The following is a 12,725-nucleotide window of genomic DNA, read 5'->3' on the forward strand; positions in this document are numbered from 1 at the left end:
TTTGGGTGCCATTCACCCCTGTTGTTTACAAATGCTCTGACTCCACTGTACAGTTTTAGTATTGCAACTACAAGTCATAAAAACGCAATTAAGAATCCAGCACTTGAAACTCTACATCACAGATTTTTCTGCAGAAAACAGGAAATACACTTAAGCATATTCTTACGCAGATCCTGGTTTCTCACAACTGTCCTAGGTCTTTCTTTCGTTTATGCTATCTTATTGTTTACATTTCACTCCCCTTGCACAGAGGTGAAAGAAGTTTACACCTAGTAAATATTTCATTAATTCCAGCATCTGTTTGCTCAGCACTCTTGCAAAGGCTTGCATTTCTAGTCAATTCAGCACAAGGAGACAACTTTATGCTTGCTGTGGAGGTTAACACACTAGAAATCAGAAGTCCTCCAGGAGGAAACTACTTACTGTGTTGTTGTATGTAGTCACTGTTGCGTTACTTGTTAGGTTGCAGACATGCAGCCCTGATTTCAGCTGAGACAGCTCAGGAAGGTCACCCCCTTCAAATAACCTCCTGTTGCTGACTATGGCCCTCAGCTAATTTTCCACCAGAAGCTGCTGTCCCCTCAAAACTGCATTCTGGTTTATGGGTGATGTCACTCCCCAGTTTGGTGCTACCAAAAATAACCTGATCAGTTTAAACACTTTTGATTACAGGGTTTCTTTAATCTGCATAATTTTGAAAGACCCAATTTGGGATCTACCACTATAAGCTCTTTTCCATTTAACTTGACCTTACAATAAAACTTAGGGGATCCATAATAAAATACACCACTGCTGGATCTCAAGCAGAAATTTGCCTTCTGTTTTCTAGAGAACATAAGAAAAATAAGACAAAAATGTCTGTTATATCAAAGTATCTGTACCCAAATTTAATCACAAAGAAGGCACCTCTGAAAACTGTCGTAAAATACTTGCATTGTCATACCCATTTTCACTATTAATAGCTTGATTCCACAGGGAAAAAACCCCAATTTTGTCCCCAAATCTTCATGACATAAAAATATAAAATTTTATAAAGAAGTCAAAGATACAGAGACACAATTTAAAATCAGCCTTAGCAGTATGAACAATATCAAAATAAATTAATTTGTTTATGGATACTGCTAAGAAATGCTAGTTATGTACCACCTGCTTCACTCTACAGTTGCATTCAATTTTCTTTGAGATATACAAAATGTATGAGGTCATTTAAAATTGGAGTGCTGTCAGTACCTGCTAAGATTAGATCTTTAGAGGCAATAAAGCCAGTATAATCTGAACTCCAGGAACAATATAATTGATAATGATGCCTTTTTTAAAATAATGCCATGCATATACAGTAGATACTATCTGATAAGAAAATTGTTACAGTGCAGCCTACCAGGCAAAGAAAAGTCATTATTTTTCAATGAGAATTAAAGTAAATAATAAATGTGTACAGCAGAGCCTGATATGAGGAGTTCATTGGCACATATCTGGGATGTTTAATCATAAAAAAATGTACTTAGACACGAGTCATACAGCTCACCCTAAATGACTGAAAAGTCTTATGCATTTGTTTAATACTGCATACTGTGAGTAATATAGGAAAATCTCACGGAAGTATTTCCAGCTTCCTAGACTCCCTTGATGCATTCCAGCATTAGTCATGCAGTGTGGGAGCAGTCAGATAGTCACATCCTCTTCCCCAATTCAGATGCTGGCTGGACTCTGTCTTTAAGAATAAAGTTAGGCCTCTGAGATATCTGGGCAGTATTTCTTCATCTGTATTATCATACATTATATTTAACATAGCACACTAATTTCTTGGAATATCTCTTTAATAAGTATTTGCCAAAGACAGGATTCATAGTTTTTCTTGAACAGGGTTTAGTCACGACATGGAAGACTGTGAAGTGGCAGCATGGCAACGGGCTGGGGGTAAGGGTGGTACCTCCCACCTGAGACACTCCAAATCACCCACATCTAAGGGGTGTGTGGGTGCCCTGCCTAGTCTACTGCACAGGCGTGAGTACAGGACCGGACACTGACCTGCTGCAGACATCAGCATGTCTTCCGGTGCTTTTGCTTGAAAAACAGGACTGAGCACAGCATGGTTGTGCAGTTCTGAGTTAAAAATAGAAGATACTAAGAAGAGGAATTGTGAGCAAAGAGATACTCTCATCTGAACAAAATGATTGCTCACCACTCGCTGACTGACGCCCAGCCCGTTCCCAGACAGCGATCTGAGAGGGGAGAAAATCCTGAAACTGCAATCCTGGAGGAGCATGAACTTCCCGGCCCACCCTCATTTATATACTGAGCATGACGTTACATGACAAGGAGTATTTCATTGGCCAGTTTAGGCCCATTGCTCTGGTTGTGCTCCCTACCAACTTCTTGTACCCCTGCTCACTAGCAGGACATGGGAAACTGAAAAGTCCTTGATATCTTAGCAACAGCTAAAAAAATCAGTGTATTAGCAACATTCTTCTTATATCAAATCCCATACCAAATCCAAAACACAGCACTATTCTAGCTATTAAGAAGAAAAATTAGCTCTGTCTCAGCTGAAACAAAGACAATTTTATATGAAGTCTTGATATAGAGAGTGTTTTCATATTGGCTTGTACAGGCTTTTTTGGAAAATATTTATCTGTATTACTGGACATTTTAGAACAGAAAATGCATTTGACACATAATGTCATCCCAGGCCTCTGTAAAAATCTGATTTGTGAGGCTCTTTCTGCTCTGCAGCTCTTTCTTAAAGCTTTGTGATGTTGATATTAAGGCAAACTGGTTTTGTCAAGATTTACAAAAGCAGCTAAAATAAGTTGCAAAGACATTTCAAACATATATATATATATAAAATTCTAACTGAATAATCAAATCCAGTGATCATAAACTGCTGATTAAAGGGAACTTTTTAATTTATGAATGGATATATATATATATAAAATTCTAACTGAATAATCAAATTTAGTGATCATAAGCTGCTGATTAAAGGGAACTTTTTAATTTATGAATGGAGCAAGTCTCTGTCTTGGTTGTGAAAACGAACCTTAGAAACGCAAATCCTGTGACTGTGGAATACCTTAAGAAGTCTGGAAAACCCCATTTTTTTTCCTTGTAAGGGGTTAACTTATGTATAAGATGATTGTTAATGATTATGACATTTTATTTCCTTCCAGAAAGACAGCCCAAAGAAGGTAACTAGCTATCCCAGTTTGCCCCAGGTGAGCACCAATTTTTATGTTCCTTGGGAGACGTATATATGTGTGTAGCTCCGTATCAAGAAGTATTTGCGTATGAAGAGATCAGAAAAATCATAATTCAACCCCTGACAGAAAATCCACCAGCACGTGGAAATGAGGCGACATTTCTAACACGTTCAGCCAAGTCGCTGTGCCTTGCTTTGCGAGCAGACCCCTCACCCGGCACAGCCTTGCACCCGCTGGGCCTGTCGGTGAGCCCGCGGCGCAGGGCCACCTCAGACACCTCTGCCTTGGTACAGTGACTACCGTGGCGCTCTGGCGGATCGCTTCCCCCTCAAGAGTGTGGCCCGACAGCCCGTGGCAGGGCGCGCTGCCTTCAAGTCCCATTTTCCAGGCCGTGCCCACCGATGCCATCGCCTGCGCCCCGCTCCTCACTCACCCGGTGGCTCTGGGGCACCTGCGAGGAGGCTCCCGCGGGGAATCTGCCCCGGACCTCCCGCTCCGGATGCGGGGCGGGACTTCACCTATCTCGGGCCACGCAGATTTACACTCTCTTCGGCCGCTCACGGGCCCGGCCGCTGCCCTGCCCCGGGCGGGCGCTGCGGGCAGCGTCCTCCCCGTCCCCTGGGGCCGCCATTTCCCTCAGGCCTCTCCCGCCCCTTCCCCGGGAGGCGCCGCGAGGGAGCGCCCGCGGGCGGTGGGGGAGCCGGGCGCCCCCCGCCCCTCAGGGCTCCGGCGGGGCAGGCGGACGCCTGGCTCCGCCCGGGCGGCCCCGCACCGCCCTGCGCGGGCGGGAGCGCGGCGGCCGGAGGAGGTGGTGCCGGGACGGTGAGTTGTGGCGCTGCGGAGCCTCTCGCCGCTGAGGGCCTGCGGGGGAGGTGGGGCTGGTTGGGCCTCGCCGGCAACCCCGGCCTGAGCTCGGGTTGACGGGTGGCCGCGGTTGTTGGCCCTCAGAGCCGGCGGGAGCCACTGCCGGGGGGCTCCCCCCTGCTGAACGCGGGGCCTGTCGGTGGTGGCGGGGGGGTCTGCGAGTCCCCGGCGGGGTCTGGCCCTTCACACTCGGTGCTGCAGGCGCGGGGTTCTTCGGGCCGAAAGTAGGCGTGGGGAGAGGGCGTCAGTGAGAGCAGAAGTGCCATTTAAAGTGGCTAAATGGCAAAGCTGCTGTATGAGGGGAAACGAGAAAAAAAAACCCACAGCCTCATCCCTTTCTTCATTCCTTATTGTAAAATTTATTTCTCCACGCTTAGTTTTCTCCGCTCCGTGTAGATTATGGAAGAAGAAATGACAAAATGTTGACTGCTATGTCAAATCCTTCACATACAGCAGTTTTTAAGTTCAGTGCCCTTAATAAGAATACCCAACATCCCTACGTCCAGCAATTTTAGCAACAGTTGTCCTGGCTTGACATGTCATTTATTACTTTTAGATGGTAGAAAAAAGGTTTTGGAGAGGTCTTGGTAAGATGGGACCCTTTCTTTCTCTAAAGCTTTCATTCTCTAGACACATACAAAGAGACAGTCTTTCAAAGGCTTCACAAAGTTTGGCTGAGATGTAACATTTTCCAGGTTTGCATTTCAAACAAATATTAAGCACAACACAAATATGGTAGGGATTATATTTACATTATTGTGGTGGCTGATGACCTTGCAGTGTTTCTAGTAACATTTGTTGATGAGACCTCGCAGTAAAATGAAGCTACTTGTTACATGGAAAAAATGCAGCAGCTTCAGGGATCTGACCATAAGTCTCAAAGGCATTGTTTTTATAGAGGTGGTATACTGAAGCTCAAAAATGAAGGGACAGCAACATCTGGCCTTTAGTTTCAAAAAGAAAAAAATAAATTTTCATAAAATGCCCTAGTGATATAGCAGCATCTGAGGTCAGGGTGCTGTATGACCAAGAGGCTGGGCAGCTGTGAAGGGAGCAGAACCTGTAACTTGGAGGTTGTATCTGTGCTGGACTGATTTTAAAGCACAGTATGAGCTAAATGATTGTTCATATACAGATGTATTCATGGAGTTCCCATGACAAAGTCTAACTATAGCTTCCAGTATAGTTTAAATCACCAAATCTGAGTTTAAACCAGATTAGCAACTAGAGTGTGTCTTCCTCCCAGCCCCACTAAAAAACATTTACTGCGTTGACCTTTCTGGTAGCCTTTCTTGCTTCTCATTCCCCTAAAAAAATAAACTGCAAGAGTAGTCATTCATTATCCTTTTTCCCCCTAACATGTTTATTTTCTTGTTTTCTCTGTGAGTATGCATACCTGAATTCCAGGAGGACCGATGACAAGTTAAAGCATGAATGCTTCAGAGCACTGAAAATTAGAATGAGATGAAAAGTATTCCTAGCTGTTAATTTCAGAGTTTAACAGACATGACTCTTGGCCAAAAAGCCAGTGCCTGACTCCAAGATTGAAAAAAGAGACATTAATAAGACTAAGAAAGAAAAAAATATTACCTTTTCATGCCCCCACAAAGACCGGTGCATTGTATGTGTTTGAAGAACCTTATTTAAAAGAGTTGAAACAGGGTTTGCAGTACCTCTGTAGCTGCCTAGCACTGTGTAGCTTTCCTGAGCTGGAAGAAACTTTCCGTCTTGATGAGAAAAACTTACCTTAGGACATTATAAAACATCTCATTGATGTCTTATACATACTTAGTTATTGCCAAAACACATACAGAGATAATAATTGAATGTGCACTAATCCTAAAAGTAAAAGAAAAAAATCCTCTCGAGCCTTTGATATGTATTAACATGTCATAAACTATCATAGTGGGAATGTGTGTGTTTGGAAAAAAAAAAAAAAATGAGTAGGTCTTGCTTTTTTTTTTCTGAGATTAACGTGGGAGGTTTTCTAGTTACATTACAGAGGCCTTCCCACTTCCTAAAGTAGCTTAAGTGGAAATATTCCATGTTGCAGAAGAGAGAAGTATTTTTAGAAGGAAAAAAAAATCATAAAAGTATTTTATAGGAGGCTTTCCCATTTAGTGGCCAGTAGTGTTGGTTCTGAGTGCTCTTGAGTCTGAACAAATGCTGTTCAGCATTCGCTGGAAGAGTGTCACAAAGATTGAAATTTAGTGGGACAAATGTTACATGCTAGTGCCTTGACTTTCCTTACTGAGACTGTTCTGCAAAGTATTGTTTGCATTATGTTCCTCATAAAGTTTTCACAATTTCTACATTTCTGTGGTGTTAAAGACAGATATATTTTTTTTACTTCAGCTATTTCAGGTACTCTTAGAGATTGACCTCACCACAGTGATACAGGTCTATTGCTCCTCATGCTGTGTTGTGATTTTGTATGATTGCCTTGTGTCAAGTAATGGCTTGTCAAATACTACACCATCTTTCAGTGCAGCATGGCACTAATGATAGAAATATTTACAACTGTTAATAATTTTTCTTAATAAAGTTGCAAGTTAGTTTTGCATGTAAGGTTTGGAAGTTTTTTATTTCAATTTGCTACTCCTCAATACAAAATGAAACAGGCAAATATATGCATATTTTCCCCTCTGTGCTAACTTCTGCAGGTGTTCGCAGTGTGTTGCAAGAGTAATTCTGTCTCTGGTCTGACCCCAGGAGAATAGCGCTATTGTTATAGTCACTTTTTAAGATAGTATCAGTATGTTACATAAGTAGTTTTTGTAAGCATACACAAGGAGAGAAGTAGAGGCCTTCACAATCTTTTTGATTTCACATAGCTATTATCCAAGATTATGTCAAATATGCTAAGTGCTGTTATCAAAAGTAACTTAAAATGTATTTACAGGTCTTTTTAAACAGATATATTTATTTTGTGTCTTTCAGCATATCTGCTGACTAGTGTCAAAGATTTAATTGCTGTTTACTTTTTCTAGTCCTTAGGCCAGCTGAGTTGAGGAAATTGCCTTTCTTGAAAAGGAAGCCTCAATGAATTGTATACCTGCAGATTACTAAAGGCAGTGGAATTACATGGGTATTATTGAGGGTATCACTGAGTTAGCTACAACTCAGCACTGTGTGGGAGACCCTAATTTCAGATTTGAGACAGACTTTGTAGCACTGGAATAAGGGAAAGGCAAAATCAACATACTTTTAAAATTTAATTCATTCAGTGGGGCATCCTTAAAAGGGAGTATTGGTTGACCTTTTCTGTTAGTTTACATTGAAAGTGTAAAGAACACTTTCTTGTTGGACTAAATCAATTTTTCTTAATGAAAGATTCATATTTTACTTTGATATCGAATTACCTTCTCTATTTCTATCTGCAAGGCTTGCATGGTATTGTTTTAACAGGCAATGGCAGTCCTTTGTTTCTAATACAAATAACATAGCTTTTTCTTTTTTGTTTTTTTCTCCTTTTCAGGTAGCAAAGTCTGGGGGGAAGCAAGGGTTATCTGCTCTTTAATGAGTAAGCTGTGGAAAACAAAGTTAATAATTATACTGTTGTGGCTACTGTGTTTGTGACATAGGTCTATGTGTTGCATGTTTTTCTCTTACACATTCCAGTCATTTTGATAATGTCATCCAGTATGTATGTTTAAAAATACATTCAGGAAGTATTGTCTACAGTACCAGCTCTTACTTTTTTTTTTTTTTTCTTTATAGTTATTGATTAACAGGGCACATTTTCTCTAGTCAGTGAATGATCTGTTACTCCACACAGAATGTCCTTGCTAGCTGTCTGTTTTCTGCTGTGGTAGATATTTGAAGTTTGCCAAGTCACTGTGGCAAAACTTAGTGTAGTTATATAAAGTACATGGGCCAGCCTCTCCAGTGTGACTGGTGATCTTAATTATCCCAGTTTCAGAATACCTGATTTGAAACAATTGAAAAAGGACACTAGTTTTAAAGCTTTGTGACTTTTAAAAAATTGGGCTCTTTTTCTATTCTAACAGTATAGCAATTTTTATGACACAGACACATTTTCACAACAATTCTAACAGAGACTTTGAACCTTGAATTGCATTTAGTCTTAACTGTCATTCAAGGAAAAAAAGATCAGTGCTGTCAAATAGAGGAAACCTTCCCTCTAGATGATATTCAGAAACATTTTTGCAGCACTGTCAGTTAAAAAGTTTCATCCTCTATGCTTACAAATGTGATAAGGTAATAATTTACTAGAACTTATTTCAATGAAACAAAATCACTGAAGGGAAGAGAAAGGGATCTTATCTTTTGAAATTGCTTAGTGATGTGTAGAAACTTATTCCTGGAATCTCTATGGTTTTTCAGGTCACATTTTTTATGCAGGCATGCTTTTTGCTTCACGAAGCTTCTCTTGCCTTGGCATTAGAACATACCAGCTACGATCAGATTTGCTTTCTAGATCCATGAAACTTTCAGCCTCTGCAGTAAGTATTCTTTCAGCTTCATAGATAAAACTATTTTGTGCAATATTTTAGAGCCACACTAATTTTGCAATGTTGCCAAAATGTATGCATTAGCTGTGTTTTCTTTATTTCTTGTTACATTGATCCAAACATTTAATATCAAGAACAAAATAAGAAATTTGAATCAGTCAAATATTTAACCACACTAGTATAACAGAATTTGGCAATTATTATTTTGTGTATCCTTTTCAGTCTTTAAAGTCACATCTAGCACATACCAGGCCAGAAGGAATGTCTAGTTGTTAGGGCACTAGAGCTTGCAATACAGGTTCAGTCCTAGCTTTATCACAGACTTTTGGTAAGACAATTAATTTCTCTGTATCTCAGTTTTTCTTTAATGAAAGAGTGTAGTGGTGTTTCTTGATGATGCAAAAACAAAGGGTATATAAGTGCCTCAAACTTAATTTTATACAGAATCTTCTCAATTTCTTAGCTTAACTGATTATAAGATTGTGTAACTTCATTTCAAGTCTAGTTTTGTTGAGAGAAAACAGAGCTTTGCAACATAGATAGGTGGTTGGAGGCCACACTCTGCATTGCATATAGAACACTAGAATGTAAATTGCGTTCCCAGGTCAAAACAGAAGTTCATCTAGTCAGCAACTTGGGTCAACCAAGGCACATGTCAGATCCTTCAAAACAGATGTTCAAACCATTATACTGGACAATTGTAGCATATTTTGCCCATATGAGAAGTTCCTCTTAGCATGCAAGCTACTTTGAAGGTCAGCTTTTGCCTGAGTCAGTTTTTCATATGCTGTAAGTATTTGTATTCTATTCAATGGAGTTGGATATTCTCACTAAATGTGCTGAAATCTAATCCTGTTTTGGTTTTTGTTTTTTGTTTTTTGGTTTTTTTGTTTGTTTGTGTATTTTTTAATTTTCTTAAGATCTTGGCTTCAGTTGTAGCTTTTGACATTGAATTCCACAATTTAATTATGTGCCATGTAAAAGTGTTTGCTTCTATCATTATTAAACATATTGCCATTGAATTTAATCACAAGTTTCTTTGTATTAGGAAGAAAGATAAATACAAGCAGCGCCTGACTTTCAATCAGGTGTTTCCCCTGATAGAAAGTGTTAGGGAAAGCAGGAGGTCAGAGTTAGAGCTTGATGAGGACATACCTCTCCTGCTTAACACTGATTTTAAACTGATGAAAATCCTAGCCCTGTACCTAGAGACGGCTTGAAGATTATCAAATGATGACATAACTAAGCTACAAGAAAAAAGAGCCTTAAGAATTCTTATGACCTTCTGGAATAAAGAATGCTACTTAAGGTATCAATTAAAATGTCAGTTTATTGGTTGGTTTTCTCAAAGTAATAGGGTGGACCTGAGCTCTACTGTAAGCTTAATCTGTGAAAACTAATGCAGGTCCGGATACTCTGTTTTAAAACTAGTTTCAAGGCACAGTTGAAAATAAATAGGAAGACTTGAATCATTAAATATTTAAACTTAAAATAGTGTGAGAGCTGTACAGTGAAGACCTATTTTACTTGTCAATACATTTTAGCTAGGGAATGCACTTAAAATTTATGTTATACTTAATTACAAAAGTCCTGCAGTTGATAAGCCTTCCGCTTTTAGCAATTTGAAACAATTTCGAGAAGAGCTGGTCAGTGGAACAAATTTACCCATGGCAGCATACAGATTTCTCACTATTAACTGGAAGGAATCAAGGTGAGACTTCTTATTTCTTGTAGTACTCTAGCATGTGAAAAAAGATGGGGGGGGGAAGGCGGCTCAGTCTATGTAGTACCTGTGTTGTTTGTGTTTATATATTACAGCCAAAAATTCATCATATTTACCAAGACATACACTGTAAAATTGGATTAACCTAAACCACATGTGTGCTTTTAAATAGGTGCTGTACAGATTAACTAGTCAGAACTCCCTCTTGTTCTGTGTCAAGTACAACTTTACCTGTGTAGTTACTGTAATGGTTTTTTTCCTGAGGACAAATGAAAGGTGTCCTGTCCTTGATTCTTCTGGTGTTTGTGTCTTATAGATGAGATCAGAATCAGATCTGTAGAGAAGGCATATTACCAGAGAAGTATCTGTTCAGAGCTTCCCATTCTTCAAATCATTATGTATATGGTAGCTTCATTACTGCAAACCGGTTGAGTGCAAACATGTACCTGCATAATATTTCTACTGTGAGTCATTCCCATTGATTCAGAGTTGAAACCTTGAGTGAAATGGTAATGTGGACGTGTTCTTCTCCAAGTATGGTAGATAGACTATGGTTTTTGAATCTTTCAGGCAATAACAGTAGGTAGCAGTTGTAAAAGTCACTAAAATCTATAGTCTGACTCAAAGAAACAGAAGTGGCTGGAGTATTGAGTGACTATGTAATTCCTGTGTAATTTTTTTCCAGTATCAAGCTGATTTACAAAGGTAGAAACGGGTTTGTACTTTTTTTGTTTGCACATAGAAATAAATCTGGGTTTTTTCTCCCCTAACTTTCTTGTCTCCTTTTAGCTTAAAAATACCACAAATATCAATAAGTTTTTCTCTGTCTTTATAGAGAGTACTCATTGAAAGTCTATTCTAAAGCAAGTCTATTTCCAGGACCTTAATTGAAGGTCTGAATATACAGCAAAAACGTGTTCTAATGTGGTTTGTTGTACTGTAACTAAATACTTTAAAGTTTTAAAAGTCTGAATGAAAATAGGAAATGTCTTTGCTATTTTCCTCTTACCCATCAATTTAACAAATAAAATTACATCGAAAATGCATGCTTTCCAAACTGGATTGAGCAGGAATTGGGCTAGAAATAGCACAGTCTTTAAGTTGTTAGCGTATCATAGGAAAGAAAAAGAATGTATGTAGCCTATTTTTTTTTTTTAGGTCATCTTTTAAAGCTATTGAGCTAAATTATGCCTCTGCTCCATCCTTGTTGAAAGTTCTGTGGCTTTAAATAATGATGGATGAGAATTTAGGACATTTTTGTGTATTTTCTTGTTAGACTAAATTCAAGCTATTATAGTAGCTTTAATGAAAGAACATGTCTATAATTTTGTGTAACTACTGAATTCAGCTGGCAATGGTATATTTGAGAAAGCATGAAGGAACATTTGTCATGCAGAATCCAACAATACAGTACTTTGTCTTTCTTAACAAAACCCTTCTGTCTGTATATTTTGATCTTGCAGACAATGACCTTCAGACACAAAAACACAAGACGAATTGAAGGCCTTGATAGCAATGTGTGGTAAGGAAAATATCTGCAAATTTCAGAAAATGTCTTTGTCTGATATATTTTCTTTCCAAATTGATAATTATTGCCAATAAGAAGGTATACAGGAATTACTATCTCTGCTGAAATATATTTGGTACCTGCTTAGAAGCAGCAAACCAAATTCTGTTAAATGTGTGAATTAATTCTTATTCTTGAGCTTTAAATATTAGGCTTTGGATTCTTTTTGTCTAGTAAACCACATATGACAAGTATAACTCTCGGGCATAGTAATATAGCTGACTTTCAAATGTAAATGTTAATTTTGTTGAGTAATATATTTCAGTTACACTTGATTTGTGTTTACCAGATAAGTCAGATATCTTTCAAAGCCATTACACCTGTCTCTATAATTTAGCTCATTATTTTTAGTACACTTTTTCCTAGGTATTAAATTGGTTTTAAAACAATATTGCCATCAATGATATATATGGGATTTTGCTAGTTGGTGAAACACTATTTTGACTTGTGTTTGTTGTATGTATATATATACACGAGATGTTTTGGCCATGCAGCATCAAACTCATTTTTAACAATTTGTATTCATTTTTGACAGAACTGTGATACTGTGTGGGTTTTTGTTGCTGTTTTGTTTGGTGGGGCATTTTGTTTGTTTGGGTTTTTTATCTTGTTAACATTAGAGTAGGGATAAAAAGGATAAAATGCAAAGCTTACCTGTGAAGGGAGGAAAAAACATTGTTCAAGAATCCTAATGTTTGTATCTGACAGGCTACTAGGAACAGTTAGTGAGCAGCCTGAAACAGTCTGTTGCCTAAAATTACAAAAAGAAATTTATATCACTCTGAGCTGACTAAATAGTTTAAATGACACCTTTACTTGACAGAATCTAGCCTTTAAATCATTTAATGTGCCTGTTCTAATTAGGTCTACTTCATTTTGCAAAAAGGGCAGTGTTCCAT

General features: G+C 38.6%; 2 protein-coding genes across 7 annotated transcripts in view; one reads left to right on the forward strand and one right to left on the reverse strand.

Annotated features, from left to right (window-relative positions):
* LRRC8B (leucine rich repeat containing 8 VRAC subunit B) overlaps nucleotides 1-3,717 on the reverse strand; it is a 30,491-nt gene extending 26,774 nt beyond the window's left edge. The window contains exon 1 of the mRNA XM_033000582.2: nucleotides 3,631-3,717. The gene's annotated coding sequence lies outside the window, so the exon portion shown is untranslated. The remainder of the gene's footprint in view (nucleotides 1-3,630) is intronic.
* A 176-nt stretch (nucleotides 3,718-3,893) lies between these two features.
* The window catches only part of KYAT3 (kynurenine aminotransferase 3), a 28,456-nt gene continuing 19,624 nt past the window's right edge, over nucleotides 3,894-12,725 (forward strand). Inside the window, exons 1-4 of one of the 6 annotated variants that reach the window (XM_033000593.2) lie at nucleotides 3,905-4,019; nucleotides 7,540-7,584; nucleotides 8,409-8,527; nucleotides 11,723-11,781. In XM_033000593.2, coding sequence (XP_032856484.1) covers nucleotides 7,581-7,584; nucleotides 8,409-8,527; nucleotides 11,723-11,781 — 182 coding nt within the window. In that variant the 5' untranslated portion in view covers nucleotides 3,905-4,019; nucleotides 7,540-7,580. Of the gene's footprint in view, nucleotides 4,020-7,539; nucleotides 7,585-8,393; nucleotides 8,528-10,154; nucleotides 10,248-10,575; nucleotides 10,724-11,722; nucleotides 11,782-12,725 lie in introns of those variants that run through there. The other 5 variants (XM_033000595.2, XM_033000594.2, XM_033000597.2 and 2 more) reach the window with 5 other exon arrangements.

This window comes from Tyto alba, unplaced genomic scaffold (genome assembly GCF_018691265.1).
Source record: "Tyto alba isolate M040663 unplaced genomic scaffold, T.alba_DEE_v4.0 Super-Scaffold_1000006, whole genome shotgun sequence".
NCBI lineage: Eukaryota > Metazoa > Chordata > Aves > Strigiformes > Tytonidae > Tyto > Tyto alba.